General features: G+C 45.7%; 2 protein-coding genes and 1 long non-coding RNA gene across 3 annotated transcripts; 2 read left to right on the top strand and 1 right to left on the bottom strand.

Moving 5' to 3' along the window:
- Positions 1-3,294: 3,294 nt before the first annotated feature.
- On the top strand, positions 3,295-4,524 carry LOC101786592 (auxin-responsive protein SAUR32). The gene is made up of 2 exons (XM_022825700.1): positions 3,295-3,591; positions 3,627-4,524. Exon 2 carries the CDS (start codon positions 3,697-3,699, stop codon positions 4,096-4,098), a length of 402 nt encoding a protein of 133 aa, XP_022681435.1. The 5' UTR covers positions 3,295-3,591; positions 3,627-3,696; the 3' UTR covers positions 4,099-4,524.
- Positions 4,525-10,138: 5,614 nt separating this feature from the next.
- Positions 10,139-11,745, top strand: LOC101786195. The gene is made up of 2 exons (XR_001163862.2): positions 10,139-10,448; positions 11,144-11,745. It is a non-coding gene; the product is annotated as an uncharacterized LOC101786195 (long non-coding RNA).
- Positions 11,746-13,670: 1,925 nt separating this feature from the next.
- LOC101785787 (CDPK-related kinase 3) lies at positions 13,671-20,038 on the bottom strand. The gene is made up of 11 exons (XM_004966379.4): positions 19,249-20,038; positions 17,703-17,833; positions 17,379-17,420; positions 17,182-17,290; positions 16,921-16,999; positions 15,867-16,163; positions 15,591-15,700; positions 15,020-15,124; positions 14,889-14,951; positions 14,439-14,606; positions 13,671-14,268 (listed from the first exon to the last, which is right to left on the bottom strand). Exons 1-11 carry the CDS (start codon positions 19,870-19,872, stop codon positions 14,131-14,133), a joined length of 1,866 nt encoding a protein of 621 aa, XP_004966436.1. The 5' UTR covers positions 19,873-20,038; the 3' UTR covers positions 13,671-14,130.
- Between the last annotated feature and the right edge of the window lie 4,699 nt (positions 20,039-24,737).

The raw sequence follows: 24,737 nt of genomic DNA, 5'->3' as shown, positions 1-24,737 counted from the left end.
CTTGGTGTCCCTGAAAATCTGCAAGCACTACAACGTAATAGCCATTAGAGTTCACAATAGATCAATCATGAAATACAGATGAACGCACAATGGACGTAATAGACATTATTAGAGGTACGAAAATGCAAGAAAGACTTGAGCATTGATATCCCTGGAACTATCATGGTCATGCCACTCAACACAAACGCAATCTATTTTGCAGAGAAACAGACAGCTGCCAAAAGACTTGAGTAGAAAAATCAAGCTGGCTACTCATGGCATGGCTGTAATGGATACCAGGCATATGTTCACTCAGGCATTGAGAAGAAAATGTTCAGAGCCAGGGTCTAAAACTGGCGAAGTAATCAATTACAGGGTTTTTGTCTACACAATATCAACATAGCAATGACATATTTAGTTGTGTTTGACTACTGATGTAAGACTTGGAATTTAACAACCTCCACTTATTTGATCGCAACATCTCATAATCATAGTGGGAGAAACACCAAGATAGGTTAGTGAAATCAAGAATGGAGAATTCCCAAAATAAAATTAAACTGTTTTCAAGGAACAGAGGTATGTGTCCAGCGAGCTGAAGGAACAGAGGCATGTACCTTCTTCGTGAGGTGGATCAGATTGCTGTAACACCCAAACAACACATGCATACCCATCTCAACATGGTCTCCTTGCCTATCAACAAATGAGCCAACCTTGGCGCCAACAAATGACCAGCACTCATAAATCAACCTTGTCAGGAGATTTCACCCAAGCATATGAACCCCCGAGTAAGGTGTAGTATTACTCGACAAACCTCCCAAATCTCACCCCCTAATCACCATCATCCCAAATAACGTACATTAATTAGGAAAATAATTTTTAAATATGCATGTTTATAGTAAACCAAACCTGGAAGAGCACCCAGACGATAAAGATTCTACATTTTTTTCTTCCATCCAACCTCTGTAGAACCTAGATAGACAAAGAAAATAAAAGGATGGGCCAAGTGAGTTCAACAGAACCTTGCTTGAATTAAATTGTTTTGTATAATGAAGTTGAATACCCACACTGCTGCCAAATCAGTTTAGCTAGCAGGCAAAATCTAGCGGTGCCCTCTACGTGGACAAATCAAAAGAACAGCTAGTAAAATGTTGGGGTCTCTGGAAGCACCAGCATGAAGTGGTGTTCTGGAATTTATTCCGCTCCTATCAACACTTGAGGTGACCTCCAGAAAATAAACAACGCTTTGTTTCTCCCACATGAAGCATGCCCGAGCAAGTTGTTGCTAAGAATGGTGCCAAATATTAGGTGTGCGGCACATAAGAATCATATTAAAGAAAATAATCAAACTCCAATGTGGGTAATTATGTCAGGCATCTGATGTGCGACCCCAATGACATACCTACACATATTGTGCCGCCGCAGCAGGTTGTTGATCCATCTCCATCCTCTTAGGGGGTGTTTGGTTCCATGGACTAAAGTCTAGTTTGTGTCACATCGAATATTCGAATGCTAATTATAAGGACTAAACATGAGTTAATTATAAAACTAATTACACAGATAGAGGCTAATTTACGAGACGAATCTATTAAGCTTAGTTAATCAATCATTAGCAAATGGTTACCGTAGCATCACATTGTCAAATCATGGACTAATTAGACTTTATAGATTCGTCTTGCAAATTAGTCTCCATCTGTGCAATTGATTTTGTAATTAGTCTATATTTAATACTCCTGATTAGTATCTAAGTATTCGATGTGACAGGAATTTTAGGATCTCCTAAAGAACCAAATACCCCCTTAATCGGCAAGACGTAATCTCTTAAGGCTGAAGCATTCTAGCATTTTAACGAAAACTTCGTTGGCATGTTGCTGACTGTAAGGAGGAACACAGACAAACAAGCGTCATCCCACAACATCGTCCTCCGTTTGCAGCAGGACACTGCAGCAGAAGCTTCCTCCTCCGATCCATGGCACAATAAGACACATAGGCGCGATGGGAATCTACGTGGATTCTTGAGTCCTCTCGACTACATTCATTTCGTATATTGACTCTTGGCGCAAGCAAGCGCAACACACAAAAGGCACCAAATAGTATATACAATGAATGCATGCATATCCTTTCTTGTTCTTCGTATGAGAGATTCCATGCATGCATTCTTTTCCTATACGAGATTCCATATTTCCTTGCATCATTCACTACCTAGTAGATGAGGCTCTATGTACGTATTTCGTATATACCCTACAACATATTGTATTGACTGCGTGAGAACAAAAGACGATGGTAGTGGTGTGGTTGTACTCTCTTTTCTTAGCAATTTGAAAAAGTCACCGGAAACAATTTTTGACCATTTCTCTTGGAATAGATTCCGATCCATGTATTCTTTTCCTATACAATCGAGATTCCATATGTCCATATATTGATGATCACTAGCTACTGCGAGATTAGCTTTATGTACGTATTCCGTATCCAACGACTGTATTGTATTGAATGCGAGGGAACATAAGACGATGGTAGTGGTGGCGTCCTACTCCCTCTTCTTTTTCTTAGCAATTTGAAAAGGTCATGGGAAACAAATTTTGACCATTTCTCTTGGAATAGATTAATTATATGTTAAAAAATCAGCTCACATTTAAGACAGTAAGAAATATGAATATATTTGTAGAATTTCTAGCTATTAAACGTGCATATAATTCAATAGTTGCTGATCTTTTTAAATCCTAACGCACCCTACATAATAAACAAAATGAAGGAGGGAGTACATCCTAGCTGGATCCTTTCTAGAATACCTCACGACTTACCATTGCATGCGAAAGGGGAAGTGAAATCACTCTAGGTCTTCATGCCGTGTGTTATTTTGTATTGCCTCTCGATGGAGGTAACATTCTTGTTTAATATAATGATATGTAGCAACAACGTCACGTACCCAAGTCCTTCTAGGCACAACACGTGAGGCATCATAAATTAGATCCCACCTACCATCCTACATGGTTCGTAGATGACTTTCTTTATTCATCAGACTTTATGACATACGAGAAACACAAAATCGTGGATGACGGATGAGAAAAAACCATCCACACACAAAAGGGTTATATGGCCATTTGACACGCGACGTACCAGTCTGGGTGGATTTTAGATGTCCGTCCTCTCCGCACACTCAAAAGACACGTACTCCTTGATTAATATAATAAGTTTTGAGAGCAAAATAAAAAAAAGTAAGAAATGATCCTCATGACCGAAATTTATGACGTAATCTTCTCCCCCCTAATGACATTTATTCGATTTAGATATAGACAAGAAAATTGGGGAAGGAAATCGCAGGCCCAAACAAACGCAGGTGCAGCCCTCCGTTCCTCGTTCCCGTACTCGGAGACGCCTCTTATACACGGGCAAACTCGCCTCCTCCCTCCCCACAGAGACGCACGCACGCCTCAACCCAAACAAAAGCCAAGAAGAAAGAATCCAGCCGGCCGTGTCGCGCCGGGCCAAGCACACCTCGCCCTCCCCCAACACCCCAAGCAACCGCGCCGCCGCCATGCAGCAGCCGCCGTGCCGCAGCGCGTCCCCGGCCGCGTCGTCGCTCTGACTGACGTGCGTCGCCGCCCGTCGTCGTCGCTCTGACTGACGTGCGTCGCCGCCCGTCGTCGTCGTCGTCGTCGGTCGTCTCCTGTTGAAGTCGAAGAAGCAGCACGTCGTCCGGACTCCGGAGCAGATCGATCGATGGGGGTTCACCTGCTGAAGAAGCAGCACTCGTCGGCGTCGCTGGGGGGCTCGAGCGGCGGGGGTTCGTCGTCGCCGCCGATGCCGCCCAAGGGGTGCATGGCGGTGCGCGTGGTGGGGCCCGGCGGCGGCGGCGGCGAGGGCGGGGAGGAGGAGGAGAGGTTCGTGGTGCCGGTGGGGTACCTGAAGCACCCGCTGTTCGTGGCGCTCCTCAAGGCGGCGGAGGAGGAGTACGGCTTCGAGCAGAAGGGCGCCATCACCATCCCCTGCGGCGTCGACCACTTCCGCCGCGTCCAGGGCATCATCCACCACCAGAAGCACCACGTCTCCGGCGGCGGACACCATGGCCACCACAACAACAACCACCACCACTTCCACATCGCGGGGTGCTTCCGCGCCTGATCGATGCGGGAAAGGGAGATCCGTGCATGGCCATGGATGGATGGATCTTGCAGCCGTGCCAGACTGCCAGCTCCAGCCTGCAGGTGGTTCTCGTCCATCTCGAGCGGATGGATCGAAGAACAATAATAGCACCTATTTTATTTAGGGTTTTTAATTTTCTTGATTATTAGGACTTAGAGATGCAGGCCGCGGATGATCGAAGGATCATGGTTGGTTGCTTGAGCTAGCGTAATCGTGGATCTGCAGGTTTGGACATATGGATCGATGGGTCGTCGTTAGAGTTTTTCTCTAGGTTTCTGATGATGATGATGAAAAGGAAATCAAAGAATCGTGCAGGTTTCAGTGCTTGGACTTTATGCTATCTTCCTTTCCCTTTCCTCTCGTTCTTTCTCTTTTGTGAATGCTATCTACTACCAGTTGTTGGCATATTGTCATGTATATCTTTCCGGTGTAATTTCTCAGATTCCGGTTGGTAGTATTCTCTTTCAGAAAGAAAAGAAATAGCCCTTCAATCCTCATCAAAATTTAGAACTTGAAGGCGGATAAAATTGATCGATCATCAGAAATTTACTCGATGTAATGCTCTTAAAATTTAATAAAGTTTTCCTATATCGAAAAAAATCAGAAATTTACAAGGAGTTAAATTTCGTATGAAACAATTTAATTCCTGCAGCGCTCGTTCTTAACTGGGCTCATCTGATTACATGAAAAGGAGCCCCTTGACAAAGAAAGAGGGGGGGGCATAGCAAAAGCTCTTTTTGAGCGTGTGTTCCCTTCTTTTGTCACATCTCCTCTATTCTCCCAATCAAGCATGTGTTTAGTGATGCATTAGCGCCGCTGATCACGATTCTCTTTTGAACTCGCTGGTAGATAACATAGGAGAACAGCTAGTGCTAATCAATGAGTAGTAGCTAGCATTTGTATACTTGCCGTCCAACAGCCAGCTAGTGGCATATATGCAAAGAGTGCAAGGCGACAATGTTCTTGTGAAAAATAATGGCGTCATATGCATGCTCACATTCGTCTTCAGTCGAGGAACATGTGTGTGCATGGGGAAGCGAGACCTGGTACTGCAACTGTTTCAGAAGGTCAGAAGAATGAGAGAGAGAGAGAGAGAGAGAGAGAGAGAGAGAGAGAGAGAGAGAGATGGTTCTAGTGCTAGAGAGACCTGGCTCAGGTCAGAGAGACTAGAGAGAGGAGGAATCTGGTGCAGGTTGGTCAGGTGTATAGGGCGGCGCCGCTGTAGAAAAGGTCGAGACAGAGACTGGTTTCGCCGGACAAATGGAGAAGAACGCAATGGGCATCTGGCATGTAGGTTATCAGATAGGGTTAGTTTTAATCTCCTCGGTAAGACTAAATAGGTGTGTGTCTTCTTGTCCTTAAGCACAACTCATCAGTGGAGTGGTTGTCATGGTGAATCGCTCTTGTTATAACCTTCCGAGTGGATGAAAACGATGCTGCCTCCCTGTGGAACATGACAAAAGTGAATCATCCTCTTCACCTCTACATCCCCAAGCTATATAATACTAATAGTGTAAAAAGTTTCACGTGTGGTGAGAATAGAAAACACATGTTTGAGCTCGACATGTAGCACGTACTCTATTTTAATTTACACTTGCAAATCCAATATTAGAAGAAAGAACCTTCTTTTGTTTTCGAAACAAGAACAATGAACCTTCTAGCACAGTGGTTAATTCTTTCTGATTGTGCACTGTATACTGATTGATCCCTGCAGATGATGACTTCTTCCCATCATCACCCTTGGCCATGAAAGTTCATCCATGTGTGATGAACTGATGATAGAATCCAAAATATCAGGTAGGTGTTCTTGACGTGTAAGAGTCTTGCAGGTTTCCCATGTTCATATATATGAAAGCATATATGCAACAATTAATGTTCTCTTTGAAAAGCATATGAAGCATACGCAATGTGGCAGAAGCTGAACAGAGGGAGAGGGGTTGTTGGGCAGACACGTGAGATTCTTCAAGCCGCTACGTGGCGCTTGAGCTAGCTCATCAACTGCTAAAGCAGTAGGCAGCACACATTTTGTTTTAAGCTCCTGAGAATACTCATATAAAGCAACCAAAAATGTGTCCTTGATTAACTTTAGTTCCAAAACACACATTTTTTTTTTGGAAAAAAAAAGAATCCGGTCTCTGCGAAAAAGGCACCGAACCAAAACACACATGATGAACATGGTGAATAATCTGAATTTTTTTAGATGATGAAAGCCTGAAAGGGCTGAGGAATAGGTAGCATTTGCTAGGCTCTAATCGTCACCCGGCATGCATATCGAGAAAGGGAGCTGCAGGCATACGGATCGCGTCCTTTTCCGTACGGGCAGATCATATCGTGCAGATGGACATGGCCGAGACCACATCTTTTTTTCCTTCTTCTTTTGCGATGGGTGATGGATCCACTGTAGCTACAAACGTTCCACCGGCCGGGCAACAAGACAAAGGCACGACAATCTCACGTATACATGTGTGACTCTCGTTTCTTTCCTCAGCTAACACCTACGGGCGGCTCTACTCTGGACTCTTCTATTCCCTCTCTCTCTCTCTCTATCTCTAGCTGCCCTTGGCATCATGCCATGACAATGGCATCATCTTCTTCCTCCTCTGTCCTCTCCCTTCTAGATGCTGACATGAACCCAGCAGGCAATGGCAATATCTCTCAGCCTTTCATCATGTTCATCAGAAACGCATGGAGGAAACAGCAGGCTGATGGATGGCAAGCGTGAGGGCGCTGTCAGTCGGTTGCGCAAAGTAACATGCTATATGTTTATAAACTTGGGGAATGAATGGGATGTCAATTGTCACATGATGGCATTATGAGCATCCATCCGTCAGCAGCCGGTAGGAGGAGGACAGGGAAAGAATTGAAACTGACCGACGACGAACTAATCCCCCTTAGGCCCGCCACTGCGAAGGGTATCGACAAACCCACTTTTGTACATACCCAAATCTAAATATATATTATCTAATCATCGCCCTCTCCATTCTCACCCATATCCGATGAATAATTAATTTTGTACCAGATACTATGTATATCCAATGGATAAACTGTACCCTCCTCATTTTTAATGGGTATATAATTTTCTACCCATACCCTCCCCATTTAAGGTGGGTCTGGATTTGAGTATGAATTATGGATACCCAACAGGCCTACCACCTGTCATCGTTGCCACGCGGGCGTGATTAGGACTGGATGGCCTTTGATTTGCATGATCCTGTCATCGGTTGCGTTCCTTCTCGTCCAACGATTGGGTTCCTCGATCCACATCAGGCTCTTTTCTTATACGCAACTTTATTTATGTCTCTTATGCATCCGTCAGTCAGAGTCTATCAACCGTAAGACTGAATGGATTTTCTTTTACACACCTCAGGGGTCACTTCAAGGACAATCCAGCTGCACGGATTGTACTACATGTAAATTAAAGCTAGCCGTTTTAGCCTTTCGTATGTGCTATTTTTTTTCTATATATACTTCTCTAGAGGATATGCAGTTCAATGACAAATGATTTACAATTAATCTTGACCGTCGGATGACCGTTGGATGTTTTTTATAATAGTCCTTTTCCTTTTCCAATACTAGTATAGTCTAATATTGTGTACTGTAAATATACCAATAAAAAGTGATTGCAGATGCAGTAGTTACAAAACTGACGATGCTATCTATCTCTTGCAGCCACACCACACTCAGGCATGAAGAAGCTCATGTCGGCAGGCAAAGCTGCTGATGGAACAGGGGTTTCCATAAGATAGAGTTCAGCAGATGCAGAGTTGAAGTTGGATTCCGGTTGCCGCCACGCGTGCATCGTCGACTTTCAACGGTCGCCGCCTACTTGCAACACATGTGTCCTCTTCATGGACAAAAGTATGACCACATCTACGCTCAATATGTAGGATCAGGTTACACATATTCAGAGTTTCAGACGCTTGGATGAGCTAGGAGGCAACTTGCTAGCTAGGGTCGCCGTTTGGCATCGTGCATAGCGTATGCATGCCCAAGACTTGTGCACAATGGTCCAAGAGCTCACACCACGCAACACACTGGCGCCTTCAGTCTAGCTCTCGCAAGTTGCTACATGATTCTTCAATTGATCTCGAGAACAATTGAGAATGAAACTGACGAAGAAACCGGCAATTTTCGCTTTCAAATTTGACATTTTTCAGATCCGTCGCATGCTTGTTCTGGTGCTGACTTTGGCGCTCGCTCTCCGAAAAAGACCACGAAATATTCGATTCCTCCCGTCCAAGTGGTGAGGAAGAAGCAGCTAGCTGGCTTATCTGAACACGTACTCTCGTGTTGGTTTTTCTGTCCATGAAAACAAACCCGTTTCAGAATTTCAGTTCAGGAACATATTCCTTGGCAATCGTGTGTGCCTCACTCGCTTCTGCTCCTCAAACATTCCTGGCCGGAAATGCGTCTCTGGGACGGCGTTTTGCTTGTGTACATTTGGAAAGAGATTATGTTTGCGGTGCACGTACTCTCTGTCCCGTGCTGTACTTGTCCAGGACCAGCTCTGCTCACATGCAGATGGCCCATCGCCTGGATTCAATCTTGCTTCCATGATGGCTGCCAAGATAACAACAGAGACAGCTAGCACTCGCATATCCGTATCACCCAGATGCATACGTTCTACTAGCTACAACATGGCATTATCCACATGCATATCGATCACCTTATTGGTGCAGAAATGCAAATAATGTGTTGTATACGATGTGTGTCTGAGGTCATTCAGACTTTGACATTTGTTAGAAAAAACAAAACATTACTTATCTTTTTTCTTCTCAAATGCACTTTTTACCACCGCATATAAATTGCAACCATCTTCGCTAACATGAATATAATTTTTGACAAAAAAAATTTGGTCAAATTAAAATGTATATGCTGACGGCTGTTGCAGGCCCGGGACGACGGTGGAGCAGAAGAAGTCATGCGGCGACCAGGAGATGACAGCAATGGCTGCCCAACCAAACGCCCCAAGAGAGAGGAGAGCAGCTTGCATGTGCGTGTCTCCTCTCGCAGGCCGAAAAGCACGATCCGAAATGCCATATCCTTTTCGCCGAAAGCGAAACGGGGGACTGAAGCGAACCCACCAAGCAAGCCGCCATTAACGGGAGGGAATTTGTTTTAATTTACTAGCATCACACGGCTGTGCGTGCGCCCGTCAATGCCCTTGCCATTCTCGGGCACTGATCGACAGCGACGTCGTCGATCTCGTGGTTCGCCGGCAACGGCGGGGGTGGAGCTCCCGGCTCCGCCGCCCGGTCTGTTGCTGGTGCTGGGCGCGCAGGGCACTCGGCCTGATCGACGAGCTGAAAGAGACGAAGGGTTTCAGAGGACGACGGCGTCCAGCTGGAGGACGGGATTGATTGATCAATGGTACGGCGATGGAGTTCCGGTCGATTTCTGGAACCCATGACAATGGCTGCCTGGCTAGTGGTTTCTTTTTCTTGGGGGGCGGGAATGTCGCCGTGATAAGGACGCCGGCGGGGGACCTGCTGGTTTTTGTGCTCCATCCCAGGAACCTAGAAAACTGCAGCGGCGAGCAGGTCTGACCGTCTGACTCTGACAGCGAGGGCGAAACTGAAAACCTGTTCCGATTGAAGGTGAGAAGAGAATGGCGTCTGAAACCGGTAGGCCGTCTAGGGAGCACTTGGACAAAGCCTCCCTATCTCATCAGTTGTGTGGTCGAGTTGATTTTTCTAAGGGTCAACAAGGACGCACACAATCAACGCACTTCACACTCACGCCACACACACATACACACGTGCGTGTCCATACATACGTTTATGGAAGATACTGGGAGGCCTAGATTTCCAATGTACGGGGACATGTAGTATCACTTATATGCATGTGTATGTACCTAGCGAATTCAGAACTAATCTGAGTACAACTGGGGAAAAATCCCGATGAAACACTTCGTCCGACCTCAAGGATCGAACCCGGACGGTCTGGGCGAAGCAGCCACCCGAGCTACGCTCGGTCGGGTTGAGAGGGTGTGAGAGGCTGTTGATCCTGTCAAGGCCTCGACATGGCATTTGGATTTGGCCCAACCGTCTCCAAGAGCCAACCCATTCAGTATCTGTGGGCCTGTTAACAGCACTCGGCCCAAATAATTGGAAGGCCCATCCAACCACCCTGCTCCCCACCACGCTCGCAGCTGCCTGCCTGCTCTGCTCGACTCCTCCCCACCGCCGGCCGCCAGTAACACCCGGCTCCCCCCGCCGAGACGCCTGCCCACGCTGCCTGCTAGGCCCGTGCCTCCGTCGTGGACCCACCTGTGGCTGAGGCTTGACCCTGCGTTGATCGCCCTCCTGCAACGCCCAGCGGCGCCCACGGTTTGTAACTCCTGCTCCGAACAGTGGTCCTTCGTGCAGTAGCGTGCAGGACTGCTAGTTGAGATTCTGCACGAGTAACGGATTAGGATGGTGTGATTTTCGCTAGGATTTTGGGTAGATGGATACAGAAGCTCCGGAAGATGCCTGTGCTAAAGCTTTACCTGTTAGGACTAGTTGCCTTGTAAGTTAGTATCCATCCTCCGTCTGCTGGACGGTGATGGGGATTCTGGGAATTCGGTATCATAATTTCGATGAATATGGCATCAAACTTATAGCTGGAATTGTGCTGCGGTTCACGATTCAGTACAGTTTTAAACGGATAGTGAGGAGATTCAGCTTTAGCTGCAAAAGATGAGAGATTGGCCACGTTTTAAGCTACTCATTTTTATTTTTATTTTTGCATCAGCGGTGTTCAGTTATCAATTAGGGAAGCATATATAGTTGTTCAGTTACATCTACGCGTTGCACCAGGAGAAGTCTCCAAGCACCACTATTCAGCCTCGGTGATTCCATTTCACCTCCTAGTGTATAGTTCTTGTTAACTCGTTAAGACATCTACTTCATGCAGTATGATATTTTTTTTATGCTTTGTTCCTGCTTGATCTGATCACTCGTGTCATGTATCGTTCATCGCCTTTGATCCACCATAGCTATAATTGTTTTTTACCTCTTTCCTGTCCAATTTTTGCATGCAGAACCGCAGTGATGGAAGGCCAAGACGCGGTGCAGGGTCTTGGTCCAAGCGTGAAGGCTAACCTGGTTCTTGGAGCAGAATCGTTTGCCATCAGCTCTGAGTCCGGTATCCTATCTGAGCAGCTGTCCACGATGAAGGAGAAGAGCATGGTGATTCTCAAGGAATACATCACCAAGCACAATGCTCCAAACGATGTCCCTGACGAGTCCACTGAAGGCGAATCTGATGACGAGGGTGAAGCACTAGTCAAGAACCCCCCCAAGAAATCTAAGAGGCAGAAGTGACCATCCTGAGTTCATCTGATTCATTGCAAGGCACGGCTACTGTATCTTTAGCTATGCTTTTGATATAGAAAGATCAGATTACTGTTTGGCACATCTTGCTTGTGTAAGACTGGATAGTTGTCAGCCACAACCAGCAGGTGTAAGAGCTTGGTGCTCATGTCATGCAATTATGCCTCTCTCGCTCTCTGTTATCATTTCATATTTTCTTGCCCTGGACAATGCGTTGGTAACCCTTATCCTTTTGTCCTTGTGCTGCGTAGAAGTGTAGAAACTGAAGCACAAGAATGTCATGTCACTGAAAAATCCCTAGTATTCTCAACTCTGAAGTCTGAGTTCAATCACACGCATAACTTTGGCAATGCATATGGATCGATCTCGATGGTTCCCCTTCTATGAGACTATGACCACCGATGCAATACAGTTTGTATTACAGAAATTCAGATTGTGAACTCTTCTAAATTCTAACTAGACAGGATACAGGAGTAGCAAGATTTCTAGCGATCTTCTTCTTCTTCTTCTTCTTCTTTATGAACATGCTGCTGCTGCTGCTTCTTTTGATCAGAGCTATTGCCTCTTCTTTGGAGCTACTGAACCGTGAAATTTCTAACAAAGACCCGGAGAGCCCCCACCGGCCATTGCTGACGATCTTCGAGCACCGTCGACGGCAGCGGCGCCTATCAGGTGCAAATGTCGTGGCCGTCTCCATTCTTCTGCTTGCCATCCAATTGCCTTGGCACCAGCTCGACGCAATTCCATCTCATCCCGCCGGGAGAGCGGGTTGGCGACGGAGCCGTACATCGGAGCCGGCGAATCTCCTTAATATGCACCGGACCAGAAGAGCCAAAAACTGATGCTGGGGTTTGAGGAGGGAAGCCGGATGGTTGTACGGACCTTGCGCTTGCACCGGACGGGAGGTGCGGCGGCCGTCGACGCCGGCGCGGTTGGTCGGAGGAGGGGAGGAGCAGCGATCTCATGGCGCCGAGCTTGTTAGCAAAATATGGGTCCAAATCAGGGGGCATTTTGAAAATTAATTTTCACAAAACCCCCAGTTTGGATCGTGATACAAATTAGGGGGTTTTATGAAAAAATATGTTTTCATAAAACTCCCGATACTTGGAGGCTCTCTACAAAATCGACACGGCAGCCGATGGAAACACGCCGGCGCGCCACCACCGATTGGCGCCGCATATCTCGCATCACCATGTCACAAGCCTTGATAAAGGGAAGGTGGTGACTGGCATCACGCGCGGCGGCGAGGTCGGCGGCGCCGCCTCAAACAGGTTTAAGAGGAAGGAAAGGGAAAGTAGTTTAGGTTTCTTATTCATTGTCCTCTTCGCTTCCAGAGTCGGAGTACATAACGCTTGGCTCATGGGCCGGCAATGATACAAGGTTGAAGGCCCGTTCTGGTACGCAGGCCACTACTCACTATTACATGGCCTCAGGCCCATATTATAGTAGCGTGTGACATTTCCCTCTCCTTAAGCAGCAACTTGTTCTCAAGTTGATCAGATTAGCAGAATGTCACACTTTTAACAGTGGAATTGAAGGATGGAAAACTCATCTAGATAGCTTGGAGATTTTCCAAGGTTGCCCATTCTTACGACAGTTCCTGCCACTGAACAAGTCCATATGGTGTTGTCTTGTTGCCTATTTTCTTGAGCCGACATTGAAGGACCTGCACAGGATGACAGGTTGTTTTGGAAATGCAGTTTTAAGTGATCATCTGAGCTCACCGTGGAGTTTGGAGGCAAGGCTCAATTGAGACACATGGAGGACTGGGTATATATGGCTAGATTCTGGTAACTGAAGTTTGTATGCCACTGCACCAATGCGTTGAGTGATGAGATATGGCCTAAAGAACTTGTAACTGAGCTTTTGACTTGATCTTTTGGCTACTGACATCTATGCATAAGGTTGCAACTTGATGTAAACCCAATCTCCTACTTCAAACTGACATTCTTGTCTTTTCTTATCAGCTTGGTGCTTCATACGTTGATTTGGTGGCGAATTGACATTCTTGTCTTTTCTTATCAGCTTGGTGCTTCGTACGTTGATTTGGTGGCGAATTAGGTAGATATGTGTTTAGAGGAGGCAGCAGGGTCGATCTCCAGCGAGGACAAGGTCAACCGAGCTCTGATGCCAGTTGTCACGAGCCTTGATAAAAAAGAAAATTCCGTTATAAAAAGGAAAAAAAGGATCCAACAAGTTACCACCTGCTGTGACATGTAGCAACACGGAGCAGAATTATTTGAAATTCCTCTGTAACGCAGTTCATAAGCTGATATTGTACCAACAAACTTACACCAACAATGTCTGAGCTTAAGGAACAGTCTCAAGCCGACATTCTTAGCGGTCTAGTACAGTGGGGAGTTACATTGAGCTTGAAATGTTATTAAGCTGAGCAGCGATACCAACTTCAGTGCCGCAATGATATCCAAATCTGTCCGCAGATAATGGTTCAAAACTGGTGAGCAAAAAAGAACACATGACACTAATTCTTGAGCAAACCATATGATTTCGCCTTCATTACAAGTATCTTTACATGTACTCTACAAAAGCTATGATGACAACAACCAGCGACAATGCAAACATGAAGAATGATCATTGACCAGAAGAAGGGGCAGGGCAAGCAGGCAGGGGTCACAACAATCAGGGCCATATAATGAGAGGCTTTAAATTAGAAGCGAATACAATTTGCATCCATTTAGTGTCGTCTTGTATTTGAGCCCCGTATCGTGACACCATGCAAAAATTTGGTAAACCCAAGAAAGTTTAGCTTGCCGTCTGACTTTCTGATCCAGTCTTGCACGATAGAATAATGAGTCGGTGCGAGATTTAGTTCCTACACACACAGGAAGATGTCAGGGTACTCGATTACCCCCCCCCCCCCCTTTTGTCGCACCCACACACTCACGATATAGGATGAAGAAAATAAGGTGGTCATCATCACATGGATCTGAAATGCACATGCTGAAAATATTGACCCAAAGGATAAGAACATCTGCTAAATACCTGTGCCAACTCCTCGACCGATATAACTCGGTTGCCCTCTTGTTCAAAGTGCTGAAAAGCTGTTCCTGCAATTTCTTCCCACCTTTCCAAAGCCTCAAGCTGGTAAGGGCTGATTGCTGCAGCACAGAATTCTTCAAAGTCCATCCTTCTGTACGCAAGTGGTTCCAACTGTGATAGAAACATGAGCAAGATCAGTAACATTTTTTCTTTTTGAATAAAAAGATCGTTAACTTCAACCATCAATATAATAAATATCAGCAGATAAAAAATCTGCCAAAAAATGCAAAAGGGGTTCTAAAAGAAAGGATTAGAGCAACACGTTTAAAGCATCAAGACCACAGCTCAAAATTACAGTTAAAGATAATCAGATGGAAAATTTCCAGTGATCTCACTACAGACAGACATGATAAGCATCACTGTATAATCATTTGCATAGTAATAAATCCTTACCGCATGCAAAAACTCAAGAACCCTTGATTCCCTCATAGCATCAGTTAAATATCTTGTCAGAGCCTGGGTACACCATGGGAGTTTACATGTTAGAACATGCAACATAATGTGGACATGTCTTCATAACTTACCGTTCGAAAGTTGTCAAGTGATACAAATCCATCTCTAGGTTCAAGCAGCTTAAACTGCAATCTAAGATACAAAAGTTCATCCTCCCTTAAAGCCTTAGATAGTGCCTGTGTCAAAGAAAGTAAAAAAAATAACTGTTACTATAGTACCTTAATGGGTGAAACTTTGCTGGTTGTCAAAGTACACAACCTGTCACTTTGAACAAATTCGTACCAATGACTTCATGGGAAAACCACAATTTTGGAGCGACATTATATGACCAATAAAAGTAACATCCAACATCAGCCCCTCATAACAAATTGAAAAGATACAGGATCACAAAGTAAAATAAAACAAAAATACCTAAAAAAAAGCTTAGCAAAAGTATGTACTGTTAGTCTATCACGACTACGAAAAGACATGCTCATGCACCCATTTTCTATACTTTTAAAGTTGGGAGGAGTTACATGGCCTTTTTAACACATCCAGCACATGTACATTTATCAATTGCATATTGCTATATCCACAAAGATAGATGAAGAAAATAAAGAACACTTGCAGATATACAAAAGGCCATGGAAGTCTGCACTGTACCTTTAATGCCAAGCGTTTAAGAGGTGTGGCACGAAGATATTGCTTAACTAATCTGAAGATGAGTATGTCCAATGGAATTTGCCTTTGTTCATCTCGTAACCAAGGGTGAGCTGCAAATATGTAAAGAAAAGTATCTTCATATTTGTGGTTTTATTTTAACTAGCAGTACCTAAAATAGATGGTAATAAACTCTGCTTAAATGATAAAAAATCAAAGTGTGGTACTGTGATATCACAATCATGGAGCAACACTAAATACACATAAGTGGTAACTTACTCAGTGCCTGGACAGCAGTCATTCTTTTGCGGTAATCTTTGTTCAGAAATCTCTTCACAAAATCCTTAGCTTCAGCCGATACTGAAGGCCATGGTGAATCGTCAAAGTTGGGATCAGCCCTCAACACAGATCGGAAGATCCCAGATTCTGTCCTTGCCCAAAATGGCCGACTGCCACAGAGCAGAATGTATGTTATGACACCTATACTCCAAATGTCTGCTTCCATACTGTATGATCTGTGTAGAACCTCTGGGGCGACGTAATATGCACTTCCAACAATATCATTGAGCCTTTCATCTGCATTACGTAGCACAGAACATAGAACCAAGTATCCGATGAGTTAATGAAGTGAGTGCGGAAAAAAATAACTGTAAATATTGATAGCGTAAAGTTTATCCTAACTTCCAACGTCAAGAAACATGCAAAAATAAACAGTCAGATATGAACGTAGGCACTGTTTATCTAGAATATAGACACAGCATGATCCTAGCATGTAAGCGCAAGCTAGCAATTTATACAAGACTACAAACAATTGTTTCTGCATAAATAAAACACCATGCAATTAAACTGTTCCTTTTGTTCAGATATTTTAAGCTTTTTTTCAAATTACTTTGCGCTTGCCATTCTTAGAAAAGCAGCATAGGACAAAATTTATTCAGCGAGCTAACTGGCTTACACTATGAGGAAAGGTACGGAAAAACAAAACAGTAACATAATATACATTCAGTCCAAACTTGCGTGATGAAATCCTTGACCCTGAGCAAACGATACAAATTCTGAAACTAGCATTGTAGCCGATTTCTATTGTAAGAAGTTTGCTTAAACAGTTAAAATTATGTTACAGTAACAATCAATATTTCTGTCACCTTTTCAAATTTTCTTATTTAAGGTTCTTACTGAGAAATCTATGTTGTTTATCTAAGTGCATATTAGAAAATTAGAATGAACCTTCGAACAAGGTAATGCCTATTTTTGCAATTTAATTACAAGAGCAAAAATAAATGAAACTCGTAGGCCACATACAGAGATAAATATCAATCAATTCGTGCATTACCTGGTCTAATGAAATCGGAAAGACCAAAGTCAATCAACTTCATCGGAGCGCTTTCATCTCTCGTTGTGAAAAGAAAATTCTGTGCAAATGAAACATAGCAGATGTGTCACAAAGTACAGCCTAGTGTTCAACAAACATTATTGCCGTCACTTAATAGAAATAACAGCAAGTGCAGGTAAATAAAATGGTAGAAGTAACCCAGTCAAACACCTACGGGACTGCATGTATATACAAACTATACACAAAGTGGATCAAGCATACCTCTGGCTTCAAATCGCGATGCACTACTCCCTGAAGATGACAGAAGGCCACCACGCTCAAAATTTGTACAACGATCGCTTTGGCATCTTCTTCTGTGTATCTCCCGCCTCTTCAATAGTTCAAGTTTCACCCTTGGTAAGCATTAACAAGAGGTACTGCTACTTGGCTACTAGAGATGGATAAATTGTAGAAAGTACCTGGCCAAAATTCTATCTAGCAACTCCCCACCTTCACATAATCTGTTCAAAAGATACAATATGAGAAAATTACCACCTGATGGGTATTACATTAGTTGAGGTGAAGAGCATTTATGCAGTATGTTAGATACTACTATACTGCACACACATTAAATGATATGATTAGCAGGGAGATCTAAGGACATGCGCAAGTATGGCGGAGCTGTTTTTAAAGCATGCAAGAAGCTTCCTGAGATCAAATGTTGTATCTAGAGAAAGCTAATATAGTATTTCTGAATATAAGTTGATAAAATCACATATAAAAGGTCACAAAAAAAAACATACTCCATGACAATGTAGACATTGAGGGCGTCCTCACATGCATCATAGAATTTGACAAGATTATTGTGCCCCGATAGAGCTTTCAAAATCTTGACTTCCCTACGAACATCTTCGATGGAAATGGCCGTCGTCATCTACCAAAAACAGAAGATGATATTTCATTTCAACCAGAAGTAGAGGCAATGTTGTTTACGCCATTCATACAAAGAAGCAAATATAGGTGATATACATTTACATGGTCAGAACTTAATGAGAAGAAAGCATCACAAAGCATATCCAAATAAGGATCCAGGCAACAGATATTTACTTAGTAAATGGCTAATGTCAGAGCAACTGTTGCCAAGAATGAACAATTTCCTTTTTCCAAGCAGATCTGAATGAGACTATTGAATTTAATGGTGGCATCCTGGGAACTTCATACCCTCACAAAAATAGGTAAACAAAAAAGTCTCAGAACCAATTTCTGCAACTACATTAGTTATATCACTGAAATTCTGAGCTGTTAAATTTATCTAGCCAACCAATCCCTCCCCCATGAAGAAATGTCTGCTAATAATAATAATGACATGCAAGACATTCTTATGGCCCCATTTAAGCAATGCTATCCTCTGGAGCTTGCCCTCCTAAATCAAATCTAGGCTACGTAGCATCCTTGAATGAATCTATCTCCGTTTCAAGTTGTTACACACATATTGCAAAAGATGATGCCTCCATAGTTGCGATCGGAGCTTAATAATCAAGGGGGTATCAGATATAAGCTCTGCCAAATAACTGATTATCAGGACCAGCACAATAGATTAAGTTTCCCTAAAGTTGCCACTGAATCCAACTACAAAATGCACAGGCCTTAATTCACAAAACAAAAGGTGGGGATGAAGCATAGGTCCAGTCGTTTATGTCTAACTAACAAGAATTGAGTACGTCGTCAAGAATTTCAGTCACTGTACTATTCAACATCCTAAAGTTTCTACATACATTCCCTTCCCATTAAACAAAAAACATAAGATTAGCATGATTTCCAGCATCAACTAAACCTGCCTGGAACTGTCAAAAGTTGTGATCAGTACCATGATCAAGAAAATGGGATAATTTATTCTCAGCCCAGTCCAACTACCTAGCTGAGTATAGAACTGCTGACAATTTAACAAGATTGAACAATGGAACAGTAAAATTTCTTTCATGGTAAAATCTTGCCGTCTCAAAGTCAGAATACTGGAACAATAAAAAAGGTGGCAAGATATTGCACTAGCGAACACATCGCTAAATTACAACTAGTCAGCTACCATCGCCAAATCCTCAAATTCCCTTATCTTACTTCCTGCGACAATGCCAAACAACCTAAAGAGCAAAATTCCAAATTTGAAAAAGAAAATCCCTGAAGTAAAATTTGGACCATTTAACCACCTAAGTTTCGGTTACTACCGCGGAATTGGCGCGAACACATAGCGGTTACCTCAGCAGCAGCTGCTAATATTTGAAATTTCAAAATTTCCAAAAGTGAAATTCGGCATCAGCATAGCACAAGCATGATCCCGGAGCGTGCCCTCACCTTAGCTTTGGAGATGATCTTGACGGCGACGGTGTGCCCCTTGTACTCGCCCTTCTTGACGACGGCCGAGCAGGTGTGGCCGAAGTGCCCCCTCCCCACCTCCTTACCCAGCTCGTACTTGGCCCCGAAGTTCTTCCCGAAGCCAAACGTCTTGTCCAATGGCCTCTCCGCCTCGGCCCCATCCGCACCTCCGCCTCCTCCTCCGCCGCCACCGGGCCCGACGCCGCCCTCCTCCGGTATGGTCCCCTCCTTGGGCTTCCCCCCGCCGAGTCGCTTGGCGAGGGTGGCCTTTATGTGCTTGGCCGGCGATGGCGGCGGGAAGGGCCGCTTGAAGAACCTCCTGGGCGTCGACCTCGCCGGCGACGGCGACACCCCCGCGGGGAGCGGGCTTGCCCCTCCCGCGGGGTACGGGCTCGGCCAGGCGACCCCGGGCGTCTGGTGCACCGGCGTGGTCGATCCGGACTTGCGGCGCCTCGGCGTGCCGGGCGCGGTGGCCTGCGCCTGCTGCGGCGGCGTCTGCGGTGCGCCGTTGGCCGGCAGCGGGGACGGCGGCGCGACCGCCCCGGCGATGTCGTCGTGGTCGGCCCGCGACGACGCGCCCGCCTTCCCGTAGCACTGCCCCATCGCGGGCGGCCGGCCGGGGAGGCGGGGAGCCCGGGCCGCTAGGGTTAGGGTTTGGGCTCGGGCCTCCGCGCGGCCGCGATTGCGGGAGGAGGCGGGGTGGGCGGGCGGGCGGGTCGCTGCCTCGTTGGGAATGGAAGAAGAGGGGGGAAGAAGCGGAGGGAGGACGAGACAGAGGAGAGAGAGAAAGGGAGGTGGCGTTCGTTATTTCTCTCTCCTCCCCCTCGGTTACAGCACAGCTGGGAGGAGAGAGAAACTGAGAAAGGGTCTCACCCCAGGGAGGCGACCGTGAATTCTCCCACTCCCCGGGGGGCGGGGAGTAAAAACAGCCGGAGAGAGAGAGAGAAAGAAAGCGAGATCTCTCTCTCCCTCGCTTCTCTTCTCTGCGCGTACGACGAAATCCCTTTACCTTTTTTCTTTCTCACCCGGAAAAAAACGCCTTTCTGATCCGTGGTCCCCACGGGCCCGCATGGCATCGACCCACCCCCACACGGCAGCCGCGCGCGGGAGCCGGCGCGCGTGACGTCAGCGGGAGCGAAACTAAATGCGCGCGGTGGCTGACAGGCGGGCCCAGCGCGGCGACGTGGCGCGGGGCGGGTGGGCCGGCGACCCCGTCCTCGGTGGCCGTGCTGCGCTGGTGGGGGTGGTTCGGTTTGGCTAGGGGGGGGGGGAGCCGGAGGCCTGGAGCAGGAGCTCCTCCACCTCCCAGAGAAACACGGCGGGTGGCCGGCCGGCGGGGCAGGTGGCGCCTCCCTTGTCCACTTGTACCGGCCCCCTCGGCCTCATTACATACTACAGCGAGAAACTTCCCCTTTTCAGTACCGGGAGTGGTTAGATGCGCTAAGCTGGCTTCTTAATTGGGTCATTACCGCCTTCCTAATTTTAGGAGACGCGTCTGGTTGATGTGCTCCCGTTTCTCTTCTCGGATCCTTCACAGCTCGTTTGGCAAGGTTTCGGATCCTTTGAAAACAGCTCCGACACTAGATCCTCTGATGGAATGGTTTATCTGGTGGAGCTGAAGTTGTTTTAGAAAACGTTTGGCAAAACTGCTTCACCCTCATAAATGAATTGGAGATGTTAAATGTCCAATATGCCCCTTGATATATGACTTGATTGTTAAGTTGAATTGTATGTTCCCTTCCGTTTGTAATTTTAGTTCATGTAAATTAAAAAAATAAATAGAAATATTTTCTAGATCTCACCTGCAGAAGGTTTGTGTCTTCGGATGGCCATGTCTTTGCTCATTTGCTGTAGTTGGTATGCAATTACTAGCTACTCAGTAATACCAATTGCCAGTTTCAGTTGTACATCAATAAAAAAATGAAAATTGGACCCAAGTAGTACTCCAGCTAGCAGCCAACAACGATAGTAACCAGAGCAACAACACAAGAGCTTTTGGCTCGCTCCCTCGCTGTTCAGCAACAATAGTAGTGGTTTTTACAAAAAATGAGGCATAATCCTCACATAATACAAGCCAACATAGATACTCATGATGACCTAGAAAGAAAGATCGCCCTTGCAAGGTCATCACGGAATCTATCCATTGCCCGATCATTCGATTCTGAAGTTGATGTATCGCTTGCATTATTAGAAGGAAAATGTCTTGCATACCTTGATGGTATGATGGGCACATAATCAAGATTTCGATCACATTTGAGAAAATCAGTACCATAAGCACCAAATATCAAGTAACCTACATATTCCAAGCATACTACAAATTCCATTTTCACACAGAGATGTATGATACGACATTCCATCTATGCTCAATGAATTGCTAGCATGACAAGTATTTCTTACCTTGGATCGCCATTGCTAACGTCGACGGTTGCAGGGGCAGCAGGGACCGGCGCTTGTGGTCTAGGTGCTCGGCCACCGCATCCTCCTCCATGGCAAGCAGAGGCTCCTCGAACTGGCACCGCCCCTGCCTCCCTTGCCTTGGTAATCTGGTTCCCGAGGTGTTCTGGTTTCCGGCCGATGCCGGCGTCGATGGCGACGATGTCACCAAGATGCTAGAGAGCTACTCCGGCTCGAGAGTCACGACCGCCGCTACGCTGCTCCACCAATCCAGCACCACTCCGCCGCCCACCATGGACACCTCTCCTGGAAGCACGCCGGCACCCACACCAAGAGGGGCTGCCGGGCCACGCTCCTGCGCCTGCGGTCGAGGCGGCCACCGGACTACTGGCCCATGAAGCCACCATCCTGGTAAGCCGCTACCTAGCCAGCCGCCTGCCGCCGCTGCCGGCCGAGCTGGGCGCCATCTGGCCCAGATGCGGAGGCTCTGGCGCCCCCAATCCCTGGATCGAGGTCAGTCACGGTGGATCCACTGTTTTCCCCACCGGAGTGGCCTCCCTACGCGCTGGCGTCGGGCGCCGGTGTCGGGCTTCTGTGAGCGTGAGAGGGTGCGAGAGATGGCCTGTTGGGATAGGTGGTGTGGTGGCATTTTTCATGTAATTTTGGCGAAGTTCATGGGCAATTACGTAAGCATCCGGGCTAGCCTGCGGGAGGAGCCGCATGGAGCCACAATTTTTGGCTCTATCTTGTGCATACAAAAATGGCTCCGGCTTCACGATGGCTTCTCCGATGGAGCCATTTCAGTAAAGCTCTTTGGCACAGCTTCACCTAAAACGGCTTCAGGAGCCGTTCAAGGAGCTATACCAAACTCGCCCTCAATCTCCTTTTTGTCACATCAGATATTCTTGCTACATTCTATTTCTAAGAACAATTCTACCTTTTTCTCATGATTGAAACTCTGTCGATGTTCATGTTCTCTACTACAACTCTTCTTTTCGGTAACTTGGAATTCAGAGATCTAAGAATTTGACTGCATTATGTGATTGTTCACCTTTCTTTCATGCTGATGAATAGTTTGGTCACCTTTTGGTCTTGATGTTCATGGGACACTACTACTGATACTGTTCTCATGATTGGAATTCTCTGTCGATGCTCTGTAACACTCGTACTCTTCCTGGTAACCACGAATTCAAGGAGCACTTTGCTCCAAATTTTGACCGCGAATGCGATTGTTCATATTTCGACGCTGATCGAATAGTTTGGTCACCTTTTGATCTTGGTGTTCATGGGACGCTAGCTGGTTCTACCTGCAGTGTCGTGGCTTTGATGCAACCGTGTTGACATTTTCCAGCTGCCTGCTACCAATATCAAAAAAGTCATTTCTTGACTCGTTCGCTTCAAATAGAGCTGCAGCATTTGATATATGGACTAGCTAATAGTGCGACCCGTTGAATGATTTCTCCTTATTATTAATTTGCTCTTGACAAATCAGACTCTTGCAGCTTTGATAGGCAAAGCAAGACTTGAATTTTGATGTTAACAGTTACTATACTCAGAAGATCAGCTGCGGGGAAACAGTGTAGGCGTTTTCATCTTCCATCTGACCTTTTCGTTATTGAAAATGTCCAGTGCGCAGTTCATGACCTCGCCGCAGAAAGACTAGATGATTCATGAAATTTCAAAAATGGAAGCTTCGTGGTATACGGAAATTTTCAGACAAACTTCCATCAAACAATTACTGAAATCTAGCCGGCCCTGCATGCACACTGTCACTAGCTTTTTGCCGAATTTTTTTTTGACTTTTAGCAGCTAGATAAGCATGTAGGCAAGCAAGATCATCAGTACTTGCACACAAGCCGAATAGCATCTGAATTCTGACGTGATAGCTTGACGCTGCCGACCGCGAGCAGGACAGAGATCTACGGCTCGGATGACAGGCTCCTTCACTTTGTCTGCGATCCAACGGTGTCCACAGCAAGGCCGTGATGCGTCAAGGCTCCAAGAACAGGTCGCGGTTTTGGGATGGAAAGATCGAAGCTCCCGTTACGTTGATTGACGGCGGCAGCTCGACTCGCTGCAGCCAGTGGATTTATCCTCTTGCTGTCGACTTTGATGTGAAAAGGGCAGAACGATGAGGCTTTTTTCGAGGACTTTTACGTTTTTCTAGATAAAAAATAGGGAACTTTTTACGTTGGCCATGGATATACTGTACATGCAAGCAAGAGATTTCTGGAAAGTGATCTCAAATCCTGTGGATTGGTGCTGCCTTGTACTTGTACATGTGTGGATTTTTCTTTTCAGAGATGCTCCTTCCATGCATGACCAAACGAGAAAATTCAACAAAATCTAGAGGGGGAATTTCTTTTTAGCGAGAGAGGTAAGAGGAAACGTTCTTTTCCCCTTCTTCAATTTACTGAATGTAGCGTGTTTCTTTCCATCTAGGAGTATGATCAAAAGAGCGCATCTTTTTCTTTTTCGGATGAAGATTTTTCCCAGTAACACAAGTACACAACTTCAATTTGACCCCAGAGAACGTCATGGTGACGAACAACATGTAACGATAGGCAATATAATGCGTTAGGCAAACTCAGGTACTTTTCACATAGTCCCTAGCTCCGAGCACGTGTGAATTCGAGTGGATCCGTTGACGGCCGACGGCGACACTTCAACACTTGTATACTACTAACCACTTTGCATCGATTAGTGTCATCCATGATGCAATTCATCCCATGATTTGTGCACGTGCATTCGATACTAACTCATCGATCTATTATTAATCCAAAATCCGGGCCCGATTCCATCACATGATCCTTGTTGATTCATACGCGGATTATTATTAGTCAGCGGTGTGCCCCTAAACTCGCTTAAATTTGACCCACCCCTCGTTGCGAAAACAAACTTGTGGGGCTTCTAAATTCTTCAAAGGGTTTCACAAGTAATCCCCACCTCACCACTGTCAGCAAATTCGTCAACAACCGCCACATTTTTTTTAATTCGAGGCTCAAAGAGAATTCTTATGCGATGTCCCGGGATCCGACACGCGTGCACGATCAAGTTTCATGTCAGCATTAATC

Source organism: Setaria italica, chromosome IV (genome assembly GCF_000263155.2).
Source record: "Setaria italica strain Yugu1 chromosome IV, Setaria_italica_v2.0, whole genome shotgun sequence".
Lineage (NCBI taxonomy): Eukaryota > Viridiplantae > Streptophyta > Magnoliopsida > Poales > Poaceae > Setaria > Setaria italica.
This window is presented reverse-complemented; position numbering and strand designations above follow the sequence as displayed.

What these genes read in the sequence shown, in the direction of transcription:
- LOC101786592 (XM_022825700.1), top strand. Translation starts at nt 3,697, where the DNA reads ATGGGGGTTCACCTGCTGAAGAAGCAGCACTCGTCGGCGTCGCTGGGG.
- LOC101785787 (XM_004966379.4), bottom strand. Translation starts at nt 19,872, where the DNA reads ATGGGGCAGTGCTACGGGAAGGCGGGCGCGTCGTCGCGGGCCGACCAC. An exon ending in TTCCGATTTCATTAGACCAG is followed by an intron (nt 16,164 to 16,920) that starts GTAATGCACGAA and finishes TACGTAATGCAG; the next exon opens with ATGAAAGGCTCAATGATATT. An exon ending in CGGTCGAGGAGTTGGCACAG is followed by an intron (nt 14,269 to 14,438) that starts GTATTTAGCAGA and finishes CTGTGTGTGTAG; the next exon opens with GAACTAAATCTCGCACCGAC.